General features: G+C 36.6%; 1 protein-coding gene across 1 annotated transcript in view; it reads left to right on the top strand.

The window, feature by feature from the left end:
- The window catches only part of IL1RAPL2 (interleukin 1 receptor accessory protein like 2), a 1,205,338-nt gene that overhangs the window by 1,131,468 nt on the left and 51,746 nt on the right, over positions 1–22,124 (top strand). The window contains exon 7 of the mRNA XM_035007492.1: positions 21,314–21,443. Within this exon, the coding sequence (XP_034863383.1) occupies positions 21,314–21,443 (130 nt within the window). The remainder of the gene's footprint in view (positions 1–21,313; positions 21,444–22,124) is intronic.

Here is a 22,124-nt window from a genome sequence, read left to right as displayed (position 1 = left end):
TAAGAGAGGTGGTTATTTTATCTAAGGTATAGAAATCAACACAGAGGATCAAGTAAAATGAAACAGAAGGAAATGTTCCAATCAAAAGAACAAGGTAAAACCTCAGGAGAAAAAAAATAATGAAATGGAAATAAGTAATTTACCTGATAAAGAGTTCAAAGTAATAGCCATAGACATGCCCACTAAACTCAGGACAATAATGGGTGAACACAGTGAGAACTTCAACGAAAAGATGGAAACTATAAGTACCAAACATAAGTCACAGAACTGAAGAATACAATAACTGCACTGAAAAATACAATACAGGGGTTTAACAGCAGATTAGATGAAACAGAAGAAATAATCAGTGAACTTAAACACAAGATGTAGAATTCACCCAATCAGATCAGCAAAAAAGAAAAAAAAAGTGAAAAAAAGTGAAGATAGCTTTTGGGACTTAGGGGAAAATATCAAGTGGACTAACATTTATGTTATAGGGATTCCAGAAGAAGAGAGACAAAAAAGGCCAGAAAATTTATTTGAAGAAATAATGGTTGAATAATTCCCTAACCTTAGGGAAGGAAATAGGCATCCAGATCCAGGAAGCCAAAAGTATCCAAATAAGAGAAATCTAAAGATATGCACATCAATATATGTAATTAAAATATCAAAAGTTTTTGCCAAGGTGACACAGGCAAAAGCACCCCAGAACACTCCAGATCCATACCACTTTGGCTTCAGATAGCTTGCTAGGGCACCCCCACATGCAGAGCGCATTGGAAACTCTTGGCTGATGTCTGCTTTAGGTCCAGCCACCCTGCCAAATTGTCCCTTGCATGGAGTGCCCTGGGAACCCCAAGCCTATTCTTGCATTGGTTTCAGCCACTCCACTAGGGCACCCCCTGTGTGAAATGCCTTCGAACACTCCTGCCCCTGTTAGCCTCGGTTCCAGTCACCCAGGCAGGGAACCCACTGTGAAAAACACCTTGGGACACCCCAGCTTCTACCCAATTCAATTTCAGCTGTCCCACCAGTATGGGAGTCCTGGGGCACCCTGGCTTATACCCAGTTAAGCTTTAGCCATTCCGCCAAGGCAAATATTGTGTGGAGAGCTCAGAGACCACACCAGACCATGCCCATTCTAGCTTTAGCCATCCTGCCAGGATGCCCCCTGCATAGAGCACCACAGCGCCTCCCAACCTATACTCCACCTTGGCTCTAGCCACCTCTTCAGGGCACCTTCTATATAGAGAGTCCAGGAACACCCCAGTTTACATCCACTTCAGCTTCAGTTATCCTGCCAATGTGTCATCTGTGGGTAGAGCTCAGGGTACCCCTAGCTTGCAACCACTTTAGGTTCAACTATCCTGCCAGGATGTCAACCTGCACACTATGTCAGCTCCTGCCACCCTGCCAAGGTACCCCCTTAAGAGAGAATCTGGGACATTCCACTTTGCACCCATTTCAGCTTCAGCTGTCCTGATAGGGTGCCCTCAGTGCATAGAACCCCAGACAACCAGCCTGTATCCACTTCAACTTTGCCTGTTCTTACAGGGCAGCTGTTACATGAAAAGCTTCAGGACCCCTATCCCATGCCAGCCACAGAGCCATCCAGGAAGCATAAGTCACCAAGTACACACAATCTATATAAGAGACAACTGTATGCAAGACCATCCTTTCCAGTTTAGGAGAAGTAGATATTTTGCCTAAACCACAGAAACAAACACAGAAAATCAAGGGAAGCAGAGGAATATGCTCCAAAAGAAAGAACAAGATAAAACTTCTCCCCCAAAACCTAAATGAAATGTAGCTAGGCAATATGCCTAATAAAGTATTTGAGGTAATTATTGTAATGATATTCACTGGGCTGGAGATAAGAGTGGAAGAACTCAGTGAAGCCTCCAATAAAGAGATAGAAAATATAAAAAAGAACCAACCAGAGTTGAAGAATACAATAACTGAAATAAAAAAACACACCAGATAGAGGGAATCAACAGTAGATTAGTGGATGCAGAAGAATATATCAGTGTTCTGGAAGACAGGGTAATAGAGCACTCAAGCTGAACAGCAAAAAGAATTGAATTTTTAAAATGAGGGTAGTTTAAAGGATTTCTTAGACAACATCAGGTGAACAAACATTGTATTATAGGGGCCCCAAAAGAAGAAGAGAGAGAGAGGTAGAATATGTATTTGAAGAAATAATAGCTGAAAACTTCCCTAACTTGGGAGGGAAATAGACATACAAGTTCAAGAAGCACAGGGAGTTCCAAAGAAGATGAGCCCACAGAGGTCCACACCAAGACACATAGTAATTAAAATGTCAAAGGTTAAAGAGAAAGAGAAAATCTTAAAAGTAGCAAGAGAGAAATAAAAACTTACCTACAAGGGAAAACCTATAAAGTTATCAACTGAATTTTCAGCAGAAATTTTACAGGCCAGAAGAAAATGGCATGATATATTCAGTGCTCAAAGGGGAAAAACAAAAACAAAAACAAAACATACAACCAAGAATACTCTACCTGGTAAGTTTATCATTCAGGTTTGAAGGAGCAATAGTTTCCCAAACAAAAGAAAAAGAAGTTTACTACCACTAAGCCAGGCTTATAAGAAATGTTAAATGTGATAAGGGAGATAAGATGGCAGAGGAGTAGGAGGACCCTAGATTCATCTCATCCCACAAATACAACTAACTAACTATCAAAACATTCAAAATATCCAATAAATCAACCTGAAGGCAGACAGAACAAACTCCACAACTAAAGGGAGAGAAAAGCAACATTAAAGAAGGTAGGAAGTATAGAGATATGGCCTGGGGGAGAAAAGGATTGCTGGTGCTGTGGAGGGGAGGGAACCATAACTGGAGAAAGGCAAGAGAGAGAGGAACACAAAGGGGAGCACATCAGGAGAACATTTCCCCAAAGCCATTAGCTTGGAAAATGAGAGAGGCTGAATTTTTTGAGTTCTTGCAATACATGGGGCTTAAAGATTGAAGTTTAAAGGTTGGTGGGCTTGGCTGGGATAGAACCTAGAGGACACTAGACTGTTCCTGGAGAGAAGGCAGGGAAACAGTCTGGGGGCAGATGGCATGGAAACAGCAATTTAAAGAACCCCTAGGGGGCGCCTGGGTGGCTCAGATGGTTAAGCGTCTGCCTTCGGCTCAGGTCGTGATCCCAGGGTTCTGGGATCAAGTCCCGCATCGGGCTCCCTGCTGGGCAGGGAGCCTGCTTCTCCCTCTGCCTCTGTCTCTCTCTCTCTCTCTCTGACTTTCATGAATAAATTTAAAAAAAAAAAACATTTAAAAAAAAAAGAAAGGGGTTTTTCTGTATTAAAAAAAAAAGAAAGAAAGAAAGAAAGAAAGAACCCCTAGGGCATACAGCAAGGAGATTATTTGCTCTTCTTGGACAGTGTGCCTGAGAGGCAGTGTTCATGGAGACACCTCTCCAGGGACAAAGGAGCTGGCTGGCGCAGTTTTCCTCCCCCACCCCTCAGCATAAACATAGAGCCATCTGAGGAAAGCTGCTCAACCTCAACTCTGGCTGCCTAACTTCCTTACACCAAGTTCCACACCCCTGTGCTCTGGCAGTCCCAGTGTGGCAGACTTCTCCCCCAGAAGACCAGTGCAGGCCCCTGACCACACCACATCCCTAAAGCCTAGAGTTTTACAAGTCAGCAAGCTTGGGTAGGAAAAAGCCCAGAAAACACTGCACTGTCCTGCAGAGAAAGCAGATAACCTGGAGGCAGATGGTATGGGAACAGCAATCTGAAAAAAAACACCTCAGACACACAGAGGGGAGATTATTCACTCTTCTCAGAGTGCTTCCCTGAGAGGCAGAATTCATGAAGATGCCTCTCCAGGGACAAAGGAGCTGGCTGGCACCATTTCCCTCCCCCAAGCCTCAGCATAAACATAGAGCCACTTGTTGGAAGTAACACTGTGCCCACACTGGGTGCCTAACCTGCTTACACCAAGTTGCATACCCTTGTGCTTTGGCAGGACTGCCCTCCTTGGTCAAGCTTACCTCCATCCCAACACATCAGTACCCTTCCCCAGAAGACCAGCAGAAACCCCTGCCCACAGCACATCTGCTGACCAGAAAGTTCTGCAGGGCTTTAGTTCTAGTGAAAGTAATATCAAGTCTCATTTAAAAAGCAGACCAGAGCACATCTAGTTAAAACTTGCCATATTCTGGCCAAGGACCAAACACTGCTCGCTCTGAGCAAGGATAGTCTCTGCAGATGATTGGCCTGAAGGATAGAGCAGCCAAAACACAGTAACAGAGCACACACCATATACACCAGAGACACTCCCTGAAGGGCCAGGCCTTGGACACTACATGAACTCTTCTTCATAAAGCAATTACTGTCAGGAGCAGGAAACATAACAAACTTTTCTAACACAGAGAAGGCCAAGACAGACAATATGCCAAGATGGAGGAGTTCATCCCAAATGAAAGAATAAGACAAGGTTATGGCCAGAGATCTAAGCAAAAAAGATATAAGTAATATGCCTAATGGAGAATTTAAAGCAACAAGCACAAGGATACTAGCTAAGCTTGAGAAAGGAATGGGAGACTTCAGGGAGATCCTTCCTCATGGATAAAAGAGTTTAAAAAGAGTCAGAAATAAAAAATGAAATAACTGAAATTGTTAACAGGCTTGATGCAATGAATATAAGTCTGGAAGAAGCAGAGGAATGAATAAGTGATACAGACAACAAAATAATGGAAAATAATGAATCCGAACAAAAGAGAGAAAGAATTATGGGACACGAGAATAGACTTAGGGAACTCAGTGACTCCATCAAACATAATCAGATTCATATTATAGGAGTCCCAGAAGAAGAAGAGTGAGAAAAGGGGACAGAAAATTTATTTGAGGAAATAATAGCTGAAAATTTCCCTAATCTGTGGAAGGAAACAGACATCCAGATCCAGGAGGCAGAGACAGCTCACATCAAAATCAACAAAAGCAGGCCAATGCCAAGACATATTGAAATTAAATTTATGAAATATAGTGGTTAAGAAAAATTCTTAAAAGCAACAAGACAAAAGAAATCCTTAACTTACAAGGGAAGAACCATAAGGCTAGCTGGAGATTTATCAACAGAAACGTGGCAAACAAGAAAGTGGCATGATATATTCAAATTGCTGAATGAGAAAAATCTGTAGCCAAGAATACCCAATCTAGCAAGGCTATAATTCAGATTAGGAGAGATAAATGTTTCCCAGACAAACAAAAACCAAAAGAAGTTGTGAACACTAAACCATCCCCACAAGAAATATTAAAGGGGACTCTTTTAATGGAAAAGTAAGACCAAAAGTGACAAAGATAATAAAGGAACAGAGAAAATCTCCAAAAGCAACAACAAAACAAGTAATAAAATGGTACTAAATACATATCTATCAATAATTACTCTGAATATAAATCGATTAAATGCTCCAGTCAAAAGACATAGGGTGTCAGAATGGATTAAAAAAAAAAAAAAGACCCATCTATATGCTGCCTACAAGAGATTTATTTTAGACGTAAAGACATTTGCAGATTGAAGGATTGAAAGTGAAGGTATGGAGAAACATTTATCTTGCAAATGGATGTCAAAAAAAGGTGGAGTAGCAATACTTATATTGGATGAACTAGACTTTCAACCAGAGACTATAACAAGACATGAAGAAGGGCACTATATAATAATAAAGGGGTAAATCCAAGAGGAAGATCTAACAATTGTATTTTGCACCCAACCTAGAAGCACCCAAATATTAAAACAATTAATAACAGACATAACAGAACTCATTGATAATAATACAATAATAGTAGGTGACTTTAACACCCCCACTTACATCAATGGACAGATCATCTAAGCAGAATATAAGCAAGGAAACGATGGCAGTGAATGACACACTGGACCAGATGGACTTAAACAGATATATTCACAACATTCCATCCTAAAACAAAGTACACATTCTTTTCAAGTGCACATGGAACATTCTCCAGAATAGATCACATACTAGGTCACAAATCAGGCCTCAAAAAGTACAAAAAGATTGAGATCATACCATGCATATTTTCTGACCACAATGCTATGAAACTTGAAGTCAACCACAAGAAAAAATTTGGAAAGACCTCAGATACATGGAGGTTAAACAACATGCTACTAAAGAATGAATGGGTCAATCAGGAAATTCCAAAATAAATTTAAAAAAATACATGGAAACACATAAAAATGAAAACAAAATGGTCCAAAAACTTTGGTATGCAGCAATAGCTGTCCTAAGAGGGAAGTATATAGCAATACAGGTCAGCCTTAGGAAGCAAGAAAAATCTCAAATAAACAAACTAATATTACACCTAGAAGAGTTAGAAAAAGAATAACAAGTGAAGTCTAAAGCCAGCAGGAGGGAAGAAATAATAAAGATTAGAGTAGAAATAAATGATATAGAAACTAAAAACTATAATAGACCAATGAAACCATGAGTTGGTTCATTGAAAAAATAAAATAAAATTGATAAAGCCCTAGCCAGGCTTATCAAAAAGAAAAGAGAAAGAACCCAAGTAAATAAAAGCATAAATGAGAGAAGAGAAACAACAACCCACACCACAGAAATACAAAAAATTATGAGAATATTATGAAAAACCATATGCCAAAAAATCAGAAAACCTGGAAGAAATGGATACATTCCTAGAAACATATAAACTACCAAAACTGAAACAGCAAGAAATAGAAAACTTGAGCATACAGCAGCAAAGAAATTGAATCAGTAATCAAAAATCTCCCAGGAAACAAAAGTCAAGGACCAGATGACTTCACAGGGAAATTCTACCAAACATGTAAAGAAGTTAATACCTATGCTTCTAAAGCTGTTCAAAAAACAGAAAAGGAAGGAAAACTTACAAATTCACTCTATGAGGCTAACATTTGCCTGATACCAAGACCAAATGAAGACTCCACTAAAAAAGTGAACTACAAGCCAATATCTCTGATGAACATGGACGTAAAATTTCTCACTAGAATACTAACAAACTGAATTCAGCACTTCATTAAAAGAATCAGTCACCACAATCAAGTATGATTTATTCCTGGGCTGCAAGGGTGGTTCAATATTGCAAATCAAACAATGTGATACATCAGATTAATGAAAGAAAGTATAAGGACCAAATGATCCTTTCAATAGATGCAGAAGAGGCATTTGACAAAGTACAACATCCATTCATGATAAAAACTTTCAACAAAATAGAGTTAGAGGGAACATACCTCAATATAACAAAGGTCATATATGAAAAACACACAGCTAATATTGTCCTCAACCAGGAAAAACTGAGAGCTTTTCCTCTTTGGTCAGGAGCAAAACAGGGGTATCCACTCTCACCACTGTTATTTAACATAGTACTAGAAGTCCTAGCCACATCAGTCAGACCAAAAAAAAAAAAAAAAGATAAAGAAAAAAAGTCATCCAAATCAGCAAGAAGAAGTAAAACATTCACTCTTTGCAGATGGCATGATACTCTATATAGAAAACCTGAAAGACTCCACAAAAAATTGCTATAGCTGATACATGAATTCAGTAAAGTCACAGGATACAAAAGCAATGTTCAGAAATCTGTTGCATTTCTATACACCAATAATGAAACAGCAAGAAGAGAAATCAAGGAATTAATCCCATTTACAATTGCACGAAAAAAACATAAGATACATAGGGATAGACCTAACCAGAGATAAAAGATCAGTACTCTGAAAACTATAAAACACTGATGAAAGAAATTGAAGAGGACACAAAGAAATGGAAACGCATTCTATGCTCATGAATCGGAAGAACAAATATTGTTGAAATGTCCATATTACCCGAAGCAATCTGCACATTTAATGCAATCCTATCAAAATACCACCAGCATTTTTCACAGTGCTAGAACAAACAATCCTAAAATTTGTGTGGAACCACAGAAGACCTCAAATAACAAAAAACCTTGGAAAAGCAAAGCAAAGCTAGAATCATCACAAGTCTGGACTTCACGTTATATTACAAAGCTGTAGGGATCAAAATAGTATGGTACTGGCACAAGAATAGACACATAGATCTACAGCACAGGATACAAAACTCAGAAATGAACCCAAAACTATATGGTCAGTTTATCTTTGAAAAAGCAAGAAAGAATATCCAATGGGAAAAAGTATCTTCAACAATTAGTGTTGTGAAAACTGGACAGCTATATGCAAAAGATTGAAACGGGACCACTTTCTTACACCATACACAAAAATAAATTCAAAATGGAGTAAAGACCTAAATGTGAGACAGGAAACCATTAAAATCCTAGAGGAGAACACAGGCAGTAACCTCTTTGACATTGGCTGTAACAACTTCTTACTAGATATGTCTCCTGAGGCAAGAAAAATAAAAGGAAAAATAAACTATTAGGACTTCATCAAAATAGAAAGCCTCTGCACAGTGAAGAAAACAATCAACAAAACTAAAAGGCAACCTATGGAATGAGAGAAGATATTTGCAAATGACATATCTGGTAAAGGGTTAGTATCTAAAGTATATAAAGAATTTATAGAAGTCAACACCCAAAAAACAAATAATTGAATCTAAAAATGGGCAAAGATATGAAGATATATTTTTCCCAAGAAGACATCCAGATGGCCAACAGACACATGAAAAGATGTTCAATATGACTCATCATCAGGGAGCTACAAATCAAAACTACCATGAGGTACCACCCCACACCAATCAGAATGGCTAGAATCAACAACACAAGAAACAACAGGTGTTGGCAAGGATATGGAGAAAGGGGAACCATCTAGCATTGTTAGTGGGAATACAAACTAATGCAGCCACTCTCAAAAACAGTATGGAGTTTCCTCAAAAAGTTAAAAATAGAACTACCTTATGTTCCAGCAATTGCAGTACTTGGTATTTACTCAAAGAATACAAAAATACTAATTCAAAAGGATACATGCACCCTGATATTTATAGCAGCATTATCTATAATAGCCAAATTATGGAAACTGCCCAAATGCCCATTGACTGACAAAAAATGCCCAAATGTCCATTGACTGATGAATGAATAAAGAAGAGTTGGTGTATATATATATATATACAATGAAATATTACTCAGCCATATAAAGGAATGAAATTTTGACATTTGCAATAATGTGATGGAGCTAGAGAGTATAATGCTAAGCAAAATAAGTGAGTCAGATAAAGGCACATATCACCATGCATTTCCACCATAGTCAACTTGAGACCCACTATATGTATGCAGCCTTTTTGAGTGCCCAAAAAGTTCCACCAAACTTAGTAGAGACAAGTATAGAGGATGACTATGTGTAAACAAATGATGTCAGGTTTCTATCACTTTCACTGTGTTTTCATCTTGCCTCAAAATGAGTTTTTCATCATAGATTCTTCTGCAATTTGCCTTTATCATACAACTTGACCTCATTTTGCACTCCTTCCCTACAAAGGGATGTGAATATTCACACTCCTTTCAACCTCATTTTCTTAACATCTGTATTGGCATTATATTGTTCAGAGAACATAGTTTGTATAAATTAAAACCTTTTAAGGTTATTGAGGCTTATTTCATGGCCCATATAAGGTCTACCCTGCAGAATATTCCATGTCCTATTAAGAAGAATGTGTATTCTGCTCTTGAGTATTCTGTAAGCGTCTGTTAGATATAACTCATTTATGGTATTGTTTCAATCTCCTAATTTCTGGCCGATCTTCTGCCTAGTTGTTCTATTCATTTGTAAAAGTGGGTTGTTGAAGTCTCCAACTATTGATGAATTATGTATTTCTCCCTTCAATTGTGTCAGTTTTTGTTTCATGTATTTAGGCAGTCTGTTGTTAGGTGCATTCATATTTTTAATCATTATATCCTTCCTGTGAATTGTTCCTTTCATCATTCTCAACTGTCTCTCTTTGGTCAGTAACTCTCTTTTGCCTTAAACTCTATTTTGCCTGATATTAGGATAGCCAAGAAAAGGTTATTCTTTCTATAGTATATATTTTTTCCATCTTTTTACTTTCAATCTACTTTGAATCAAAAGTGTGTCCCTTGTAGGCAGCATATGATTGGACAACGGTTTTTAAATCCATTGTACAGATATATGATTTTTGATTGGAAGATTTAGTCCATTTACATTAAATGTAATTAAAGAGAAGATAGGATCTATGTTTACCATTTGGCTATTTTTTTTCCATTAATTTTACTTCTTTTGTTCTTTTATTCATTTAATATTGCCCATTTTGAAGTTTAAACAGATATTTTTATTATACAATGTAATTGCCTTATTGTCAATTTTACTAAATTCTTGAGTTATTTTTTTTTAAGATCTTATTTATTTATTTGTCAGAGAGAATGAGAGTGAGAGAGGCAGGCACAGGGAGAAGCAGGCTCCCCGCTGAGCAAGGAGCCCGATGTGGGACTCAATCCCAGGACCCTAGGATCATGACCTGAGCTGAAGGCAGACTCTTAAGCAACTGAGCCACCCAGGTGTCCCTTGAGTTATTTTCTTAATTGTTGCCCTAGAGATTACAACTGACATTCTATCTTAAACTATAGAGTAACACCAACTTAATTTCAATAGTAAACAAAAAGCTTTGTAACTATTATCTTATTTCCTCCTTCTTTCTTAAAGCTTATTATTGTTATACAAATTATGTGTGTACATATTATAAGCCCATCGATGCAGCTTTATAATTATTTTTATATATCTTGAATCAGATAAGAAAAGAGGAACAAACAAAAATCCATATTCACTGTCTTTATATTTACCTATCTGGTTACCTTTGCTGGTGCTTTTTATCTCTTCATGTAAATTAGAGTTTTTGTTTAGTGTTCTCTTATTTCAGCCTGAAAGTTCAGTTTAATATTGCTTGTGAGAAAAACAGAATCTCTAGGTTTTGTTTATATGTAAAAGTCTTAATTTTTCTTCAATTTTGAAGGATAGATTTTTTAGATATAGAATTCCTCATTGACAGTCTTTTTCTTTCAACACCTGAAAAACATCATCTTACGGGCTTTGGGTCTCCATGGTTGTTGATGAGAAATAAGGTTCTCTTAAATGTAATGAGTTGTTTTTCTCTTGTTGCTTTCAAAGTCTTATTTTTGTGTTGGGCTTTAAAAGTGTAATTATGTTGTGCCTAGGCATATCTCTCTTTGACTTTACCCTACTTGGACCTATTGAATTTTTTGAATGTGTAGATTAATGCTTTTCAACTATTTTGTGAAGTTTTGGTGATTATTTCTACATATACTCCTCCTGCCCCTTCCTCTAGCTCCTCTTTTTTGGAAGCTCCCATTATGTGTATGTTGATATGCTTGATTTTTGTTCCATAGGCCTCTGACTCTCTGTTCAGTCTTCTTAATTTTTTTTCTTGCTACTTCTTGCTCTGGATAATCTCAATTGACCTACCTTCAGATTCACTGATTCTTTCTTTTGTTAGTTCAAATCTACTATTGAGATCCAATGGGGGAATTTTTCATTTCAATTACTATACTTGAAACCCCAGAATTTCTGTTTTTTTAAATAATGTCTCCTTATTTTTTTTTTTAAGATTTTATTTATTTGACAGAGAGATAGCAAGAGCAGGAACACAAGCAGGGGGAGTGGGAGAGGGAGAAGCAGGCTTCCCGCCCAGCAGGGAGCCCGATGTGGGGCTTGATCCCAGCACCCTGGGATCATGACCTGAGCCAAAGACAGACGCTTAATGACTGAGCCACCCAGGCACCCAGTAATGTCTCCTTATTGATATATTATATTTGGTAAGATATTCTTCTTATTTAACTTTAATTATGTAGATGTGCTTTCCTTTAATTATTTAAACATGTTTGTAATCGTTGATTTACAAAACCATAATGAGATATCACCTTACACCTGTCAAAATGGCAAAAATGAAAAAGACAAGAAATAACAAGTGTTTCTGAGGATGTGGAGGAAAAAAGAACCCTCTTGCACTGTTGGTGGGAATGCAAACTGGTGCGACCACTATGGAAAACAGTATGGAGGGTCCCCCAAGAATTAAAAATAGAAATACCATGTTATTCAGTAATTCCACTAATGGGTATTTACCCCCCAAAAATGAAAACACTAATGTGGAAAGCTATATTCACCCCTATGTTTAGTGTAGCATTATTTACAATAGCCAAGATACGAAGAAACCCAATGATCCACTGACAGATGAATGGATAAGGAAAATGTCACACACACACACACACACATACACACACACACAGAGGAATATGCAACCATAAAAAAGGAATGAGATTGTGCCTTTTGTGACAGCATGGATGGACCAAGAGTATAATATGCTAAGTGAAATAAGTCAGACTGAAAAAGACAAGTACCATATGATTTCACTCATATGTGAAATCTAAGAAACAAAACAAATGATCAAAGGGGAAAAGAGAGACAAAACAAGAAATAGACTCTTGACTATAGAAAACAAACTGATGGTTACTGGAGGGGAGGTGGATGGTATATTGGGTTAAATAGTTGATGAGAATTAAGGGGGGCACTTGTGATGAACACAGGGTGTTGTATGTAAGTGTTGAATCACTAAATTGTACACCAGAAACTAATATTACACTGTATGTTAACTAACTGGATTTTAAATAAAAGCTTTTTAAAAAGGAAATGTTAAAGGTATTCTTTTAAGTGAAAAAAGTGGATGTAATTAGACATAAGAAAGTTATGAATAAAAAGTTGTAAAATATGAAAACATCTACACAAAACATGGAGGAGGGTGTAAAAATAGAAATTTATATTTTTTTTCTTTTTTAAGAATGTGATTGAACTTAAATGACCATCAAATTAATATAGACTATTTATGTTATGTATGAACCACATGGTTACCACAAAACCTAAGCCTATGATAGGTACATAAAATTAAAAAAAAAAAAACACAAGGTGAGCCAAGCATAAAACTATAGAAACTCATCAGTCACAAAGAAAGAGAGCAAAAGGGGCGCCTGGGTGGCTCAGTTGGTTAAGCGACTGCCTTCGGCTCGGGTCATGATCCTGGAGTCCCGGGATCGAGTCCCGCATCGGGCTCCTTGCTCAGCGGGGAGTCTGCTTCTCCCTCTGACCCTCCTCCCTCTCATGCTCTCTGTCTCTCATTCTCTCTCTCTCTCAAAAAAAAAAAAAAAAGAAAGAGAGCAAAAGAATAAGAAAGGAACAGAGAACTTCAAAAACAATTAGAAAATCAACAGCAAAATGACAATAAGTACATAATTATCAATAATTACTTTAAATGTAAAAGGCTTAGGGGCACCTGGGTGGCTCAGTTGCTTGAGCGTCTGCCTTTGGCTCAGGTCATGATCCCAGGGTCCTGGGATTGAGCCCCGCATTGGGTTCCCTGCTTGGTGAACCTGCTTCTCCCTCTCCCTCTGCCTGCCACTCCCCCTGCTTCTGCGCACTCTCTCTCTCTCTCTGTGTCAAATAAATAAATAAAAATCCTAAAAAAAGTAAAAGGCTAAAATGATCCAATCAAAAGACAAAGGATGACAGAATGGATTAAAAAAAAAAGTGCCATCTATATGCTGTCTAAATGAGACTCACCTCAGATCTAAAGACATATACAGACTGAAAGTGAAGGTATGGAAAGGCATTTACCAAGCAAATGGAGACAAACAAAAAAGATTGGTGTAGCAGTAATTACATCAGACAAAAAGGACTTTAAAACAAAATCTGTGCCAAGAGGCAAAGAAAGGCATTACATAATGATAGAGGGATCAATCCAACAAGAGGGTATAACAATTGTAAATAACTACACACACAATACTGGAACACCTAAACGCATAAAGCACCTATTGACTGATATACTGAGAGAAATTGATGGTTATACAATAATAGTAGGGGACTTTAACACCCACTTATATCAATGGAATGATCATCCAGGCAGAAAATCAAAAAGGAAACAGTGTCATTTGATGACACATTGGATCTGATGGATATAACATATATATAGATCATTCCATCCAAAACCAGAATACCCTTTCTTTTCAATTGCACATGGAAAATTCTCCATAATAGATTGCATATTAGGCCACAAAACAAATCTCAAAAAATTTAAAAAGATTGAAATCATACCATGCATCTTTTATAATAACAGTATGAAGCTAGAAATAAATCCAAGAAAAAAAAAAACTGGAAAAAACACAAACACATGGAGAATGCACAGCATGATACTAAATAACCAATGTGTCAATGAAGCAATGAAGAGAAGAAATTAAAAAAAAAATGCTGGAGACACAAGTGTCCAAAATCTTTGGGACAGAGCAAAAGCAGTTTTAAGAGGGAAATATATAGCAATAACAGGCCTATCATCTCAAGAAACAAGCAAAAGCTCAAATAAACAATCTAACTTCACACCTAAAGGAACTAGAAAAAGAAGAACAAAGCCCAAGGTGAATAGAAGGAAGGAAATAATAAAGATCAGAGCAGAAATAAATGAGACTAAAAAAAAAAAAAAAAAGAAAAAAAAATCAGTGAAACTAAAAGCTTGTTCTCTTTTTTTATTGTTATGTTAATCACCATATATAACATCATTAGTTTTTGATGTAGTGTTCCATGATCCATTGTTTGCGTATAACACCCAGTGCTCCATTCAGTACGTGCCCTCTTTAATACCCATCACCAGGCTAACCCATCCCCCTCCCCAGAACCCTCAGTTTGTTTCTCAGAGTCCATAGTCTCTCATGGTTTGTCTCCCCCTCCAATTTCCCCCCCTTCATTTTTTTCTTCCTACTATCTTCTTCTTTTTTTTTTTTAAACATATAATGTATTATTTATTTCAGAGGTACAGGTCTGGGATTCAACAGTCTTACACAATTCACAGAGCTCACCATAGCACATACCCTCCCCAATGTCTATCACCCAGCCACCCCATCCCTCCCAATGCCCTACCACTCCAGCAACCCTCAGTTTGTTTCCTGAGATTAAGAATTCCTCATATCATTGAGGTCATATGATACATGTCTTTCTCTGCTTGACTTATTTTGGTCAGCATAATACCCTCCAGTTCCATCCACGTGGATAAAGAAGATGTGGTGTATATATACAATGGAATATTATGCAGCCATCTAGAGGAATGAAATCTTGCCGTTTGCAATGACGTGGATAAAAACTGGTTCTTTGAAAAAGTAAACAAAATTGATAAACCCTTAGCCAGACTCATTAAGAAATCAAGAGAAAGGCCCTAAGTAAATAAAATCAGAAATGAGATAAGACAAATAACCACTGACACCACAGAAATACAAAGGATTATAAGAGGACACTATGAAAAATTATAGGCCAAAAAAATTGAACAACCTAGAAGAAATGGATAAATTCCTAGAAACATGCAATCTTCCAAAACTGAGCCAAGCAGAAATAGAAAATCTGAGCAGACAGATTGCAAGTAATAAAATTGAATCAGTAATAAAAAAAAAAAAAACTACCAAAACATGACAGTCCAGGACTAGATAGATTCACCGGTGAATTCTACTAAATATATAAAGAAGATTTAATACCTATTCTCTTCAAACTATTCCAAAAAAAAGAAGAGTAAGGTAAGCTTCCAAATGCATTCTACAAGGCCAGCATTACCTTGATATCAAAACCAGACAAAGACACCACAAAACCCACAGAAAACTACAGGTCAATATTCCTGATAAACATGCATGCAAGAATCCCCAACAAAATATTAGCAAACCACATACAACAATTTAAAGGATCATTCAACAGGATCGAGTGGGATTTATTCTGGGGATGCCAGTATGGTCCAATATTTGCAAATCAATATGATACCACATCAACAAAGTGAAGGATAAAAGTCATATGATCATCTCAGTAGATGCAGAATGAGCACTTGACAAAGTACACCCATTCATAATAAAAACTCTCAAGAAAGTGGAGATAGAAGTAATATACCTCAACATAATAAAGGCCATGTTTGAAAAACCCACAGCTACCATCATACTCAATAGTGAAAAACTAAAATCTTTTCCTCTCAGATAAGGAACAAGACAAGAATGTCCCTTCTCACCACTTTTATTCAACATAGTACTGAAAGTCCTAGCCACAGAAATCAGACTAGCTAAAAAAATAACAGGCATATATATTTGTAAAGAAGTAAACTGCCACTATTTGCAGACAATAGGATGTTACACATAGAAAACTCACCAAAGACACCACCAAAAAATTATAAGAAATAATATATGAATTCAATAAAGTTGCATGATACAAAATTAATACCCATAAATTGGTAGGATTTCTATACACTAACAACGAAGTAGCAGAAAGAGAAATTAAGAAAACAACACTATTTACAACTGCAACCAAAAGAATAAAATATCTAGGAATAAACTTAACCAAAGAAGCAAAAAACTTGTACTCTAAAACCTATAAAACACTGATGAAAGAAATTGAAGATGACACAAAGAAATGGAGATATTCCATGCTCATGGATTAGAAGAATTAATATTGTTAGAATGTTCATATTCCCAAAGCAATCTACAGATTCAATACAATCATTCTCAAAATACCAACAGCATTTTCACAAAACTAGAACAAATAATACTAAAATTTGTATGGAACCACAAAAGGCCCTGAATAGACAAAGCAATCTTTAAAAAGAAAAACCAACTTGGAGGTATCGCAATTCCAGATTTCAAGATATACTACAAAGCTGCAGTAGTAAAAAACAGTGTGGTATTGGCACAAAAATAGATCAAAAGAACAGAATAGAGAGCCCAGAAATAGACCCATAATTATATGGTCAATAAATCTATGACAAAGGAGGTAAAAATATACAATGAGAAAAAGACAGTTTCTTCAAGAAATGGTGCTAGGAAAGCTGGTCAGCTGCATGCAAAAGAATGAAATCAGACCACCTTTTAACACCATACATAAAAATAAACTCAAAATGGATTAAGGACCTAAATGTGAGGCTTGAAACCATAAAAATTATAGAAAATAATACAGGCAGTAACTTGTTTCACATTGGCAATAGCAATGTTTTTTCTAGATATGTCTCCTAAGGCAAAGGAAACAAAAGGAAATATAAATTTCATCAAAATAAAAAGCAGAGAAAGTCAACAAAACAAAATGGCAACCTGAATGGGAGAAGATATTTGTAAATGATATATTCAATAAGAGGTTAATATCCAAAATATATAAAGAACTTATATAACAGTGACGAATCATCATTATCTTTATCATCATCATCTGCTCAAAAAGTGTGCAGAGGACCTGAATAGACACTTTTTTTCCAAAGAAGATAACCAGATGGCCAAACAACACATAAAATGATGCACAACATCACTAATCATCAGGGAAATGCAAATCAAAACCACAATGAGATATCACCTTACATCTGTACAAAAAGACAAGAAATAAATGTTGGCAAGGATGTGGAAAAAGGGGAACTTGTGCACTGTTGGTGGGAATGTAAATTGGTGCAGCCACTATGGAAAATAGTATGGAGATTCCTCAAAAAATGAAAAATAGAACTACTATATAATAATCCAGCTATTTCACCTCTGGGTATTAAAAAAAAAAAAAAAAAACTACCTCGAAAAGATATCTGCACTCTCATGTTCATTAAAGCATTGTTTAAAATAGTCAAGATATGGAAACAACCTGTGTCCATCAATGGATGAGTGGTGTGTATCAGTACTTATTCCTTTTCACACTTGATTAGTATTTTGTGGTATGAATATACCAGAGTTTATCCCTTCACCTGTTGGTGAACATTTGGGCTATTTCCAGTTTTTGGCTATTCCAAATAAAGCTGCTAGGAACATTCATGTACATTTCTTTGTATGAACATGTTTTGTTGCTTGTCTAGACTTAAGAAAGTGATAAAGAAATTGTTAGTAATACAGAGTAATCCTAAAAGGATTATCTAAAACCATTCTCTACTGTGAATTGTGCAAGACTGTTGAATCACAGATCTGTACCTCTGAAACAAATAATGCAATATATGTTAAGAAAAAAAAAAAAGAAGATAGCAGGAGGGGAAGAATGAAGGGGGGGAAATCGGAGGGGGAGATGAACCATGAGAGACAATGGACTCAAACAAACTGAGGGTTCTAGAGGGGAGAAAGGTGGGAGGATGGGTTAGCCTGGTGATAGGTATTAAAGAGGGCATGTTCTGCATGGAGCACTGGGTGTTATGCACAAACAATGAATCATGGAACACTACATCAAAAACTAATGATGTAATGTATGGTGATTAACATAACAATAAAAAATTAAAAAATAAATAAAAATAAAACCATTCTCTAGGGGCACCTGGGTAGCTCAGTCAGTTAAGCATCTGCCTTCGGCTCAGGTCATTGATCCCAGGGCCCTGGGATCAAGCCGCAAGTTGGGCTCCTTGCTCAGCAAGAAGTCTGCTTCTCCCTCTCCCTCTGCCTGCTGCTCCCCCTGCCTGTGCTCTTTCTCTCTCTCTCTCTCTCTCTGTCAAATAAATGAATAAAATCATTTAAAAAACAAAACCATTCTCTTGTGAATGGCATAAAACACTGAGAAACTCATGAAGTTCTTTTTATTTTGATAGTCTTCAATCTACTGTACTATGCCCTTTAGATACAAATGTGAGCTGGTCATCTCTACTAGTAGGGTATAGTACCATGGGAATGACTTTGAATATGTCCAGAGGCAAGACAATACAGTAGTAAACAGATGCAAATGGTAGATTGGAGTTTGCACATGCACATGAGCCATAATTTAGAAAAGCCTGGATTGATTTCATTTCAGGTTATTTGCTTAATCAATGCAGAGATCCCTCACATACCTTTTGGAAGAGGAGGTGCCCACACCCTTGCACACATTGAGTCTCACTATCTGACACAAAAGCTAATCAGAGTATTGCATACTCTCTCTTCAGAGTACTCTCTTCAGAGTATTGCATATGATGGTTAGTTTTCCTGTTTTAGCCATTGAAAAAAGAATATTCAGGATATTTATCCAGCATTTGCATAAAAAACTAGACCTCTGAAATATCTGTCTCTTGCATTTATTTAACAAGAACATGTCTGATGGGAGAGTGAAAACATTTCCAGAATTAATTGCTGCTATGTTTAGTACCCATTGTATAGTGCCAAAAGGAAAGGGCAGAATCTGTCATTTTTGATAGACCACCTCAAGGAAGTCCCTTTTTGCACATTACTATAATTGTCTTTCTTCATTAAAATCAAACCAGACCTTAGCACCCACATGCTAGGAATTACTAGAAGGTATTTTATTTGGTATATTCCTCAACATAGCCCAAAAGAATAACAACCAGAATTTATGTGTATAAATGTAGTTTTAGGAACTGGGATTATTTATAATAATGTTTATCACAGTCTCTGGGATTTTTCTGCCATCTGGTTTGATGTCCCTTAATACCTTCAATTTCATGGGAATGAAGAGAAGTAAGGCATAGAAAAGACCCTGCGTTCAGGTTTAGAGAACACAGCGCCTGCTTGGATAAATCACACCTACTTTAGAATCCAGGAAATATTTATAGAGCATTGATAGAGAAGGCTATTACCACATAGGAGCTCATAAATTTAAAAAGGACATGAAATCGGCAGAGCCAAAATTAACATTTATCTATCCTATTATCCACATCAGATTATGCTTCAAATTTAGGCTTCTTGAGGACCAAGCCTCAGAAGGAAAACACCACCATGCTAAATTTGGATGGGATTTTTGTGAGTTTTGTTTTTTTCTTGTTGTTTTGTTTTGTTGTTGTTTTTTGTGGGGGTTTTTTCTGTTTTTTGTTTTTTGTTTTTGATAGAACTTTTGAATTCACCAAGTACTTTTGTAAACACTGTCTTATCTGAGCTTCCCAAATATTACCATCCTTATTACATGTATAAAAGTTAGTTTATAAAAAGTTAGGTTATCTGCCCAGGGCCAGATAATCTGCTTTTTCATGATAGATCCAAAACCAGGATCCAAATCTCCTGTGCGCATTCCACTCTACCAGACTATCTTTCATTTTTACATAAACTTATATCACAGAGCATATGTTCAAAGCAACAATGAATAACCTTGTTTCAGGTCTGTGTTAGATATCTATGACAGACTATTGATACAAAAGGCTTTGACATAATTGAATGATCCCAAAGGTCCATGTAATTTTCCTGAGATATAAATTTGCACTATAGAAAGATCAATATACAAGTGATTACGAGAGCTGTAGTGAGCTGTAGTGATTTTGAGAACTGTAGACATTATGTGATTATGAGAACAAATTCACCATGTACTCTACAAGGAAAAATATTTTTGAAATTTCTTTATCTGGTGCTTCAATGAGGGCAAAAAAATGCATGTTATAGAGAAAATTATAGGCTACATTATGATTTATGAGTGGGGGATTCTTTTGTCAGAATTGTCTAGACTGTGCTCTTTACACTATTCTTCCCTTATTAATCTACTTTACAAGAAGAAAATAAAATCAATGTCAGCAAAAAATAATTGCTTATATATTTGATGATAAATTTATAATTAAAGTTTTTAGCTATAATCACAAAGATGAATAATAAAAAATGCTGCAGTATTGCCTAGAATTGTTTAAATACTATAAATAACTCCAAGAATATAAAAGGCATGTTTAGACTGTTTTCCTTGCATGTAATTTTTATAAATATTTTTTTAAAGACTATTTGTCAGAGAGAGAGAGACAGAGCACAAGCAGGGGGAGCAGCAGGCAGAAGATAGAAGCAGGCTCCCTGCTGAGCAAGGAGCCTGACATGGGACTCAGGACCCTGGGATCATGACCTGAACTGAAGGCAGATGCTCAACCGACTGAGCCACCCAGGCACCCTATAAATATTTTTTAATTAAAAATTCTTCCTTTGATTTGCATTATCCAATTTTTCTTAGAATGATAATCATCAGAATAAACAAATTTCCCCTATGCAATCTTAATAATAATGGATAGTCTATTATTATTTTCTCACCAATAAAAATTAACTTATACTTTTGATTAATGTTAACTTCAAAGGGAAGTCCAAGTAATCAGTAATTAATACTCTCAAAAAAGAAAAATAAAGGAGAATTGTTTCCATTTGATTTCTTCCTGTTAGTTCCTAGAAGGGAGGCAGTAAAAAATAAGCAGTTCTAAAAGCTGATTAATTTTCTTTACTTTTTCATTTTTGATAACATCTTAATTTTTAAACTTCCCAGAAGCTCTTGTGACTAATTCTTTTTCTTATGTGCAGTGATAAGATGATTGGAAGAAGACTTGAAAATGGGTCACCTCTGAGCTTTCCTTTGGATGTTAAACAGTCCTTTTCTGTCTCCCAGTGATAACCAGGGGCCATTTGTTCAATTATTTTTCTCTGTCATCCTCAGGTAAGCCTCTGAACATCCCCTGCAAAGCATTCTTTGGATTCAGTGGAGAGTCCGGGCCAATGATCTACTGGATGAAAGGGGAGAAGTTTATTGAAGAACTGGCAGGGCACATTAGAGAAGGTGAAATAAGGTACAGAACTTGAATTGGTTATTTTTCTTTGCTCTCTTTGCAGTTAAGCAATGGAACATCCTAGAAGAGCTTCTGCCTGGGATTTTAATTGCAACTCCAAATCATTCCATTTTCTAAAAGCTGATCTGGTGGAGAGAGTGAGGCTGACTTCCCTAAGAAATGTAAATGTGTAAGCTCCTAATAAGGAGGTTTTCTCAGGTTCTAAAAATATACCATGGAGTGTAATGACCCCCTCAAAGCTGCTTAAGCAAATTCCTTTGAGTTTCCAAAGCTTAGGCCACTGTTACTCGATCCAGCCATAGCAAATATCCAAACTTTGTAGGTGACTCCTGAGACCACTGGGCAAATGCTTATTTACTCCCTAGGAACAGACAACGTTCATATGTCATAGGTGTAAAGCCACAGTGACAGTAGTAAGCTACTACTTGCCAAAATAACTGTTGACTCTTGTTGAATAGTGTTTATTTTTCCCAGTACCCGCTGCTCATCCTGAAAGTGAGTTTCAAGTTAGCACCACCCTATACATCTTTTCACTCTCCTGTCACAGATACATTCATGGTACATAGACATCTATTCTATTGGTTTTCTAATCCTATTTAATACAATGTCATTTGTACAAATAAAGAATAAGTAATTTTTCCTACCTCAGCCAGACTATGGGATTGCCCTTTGATTTCAGAG

The sequence above is a fragment of the Mirounga leonina genome, unplaced genomic scaffold (genome assembly GCF_011800145.1).
Source record: "Mirounga leonina isolate KUSES-001 unplaced genomic scaffold, KU_Mleo_1.0 Mir_101222, whole genome shotgun sequence".
NCBI lineage: Eukaryota > Metazoa > Chordata > Mammalia > Carnivora > Phocidae > Mirounga > Mirounga leonina.
Note: the sequence above shows the minus strand (reverse complement) of the source record. Positions and strands in the feature narration are given on the sequence as shown.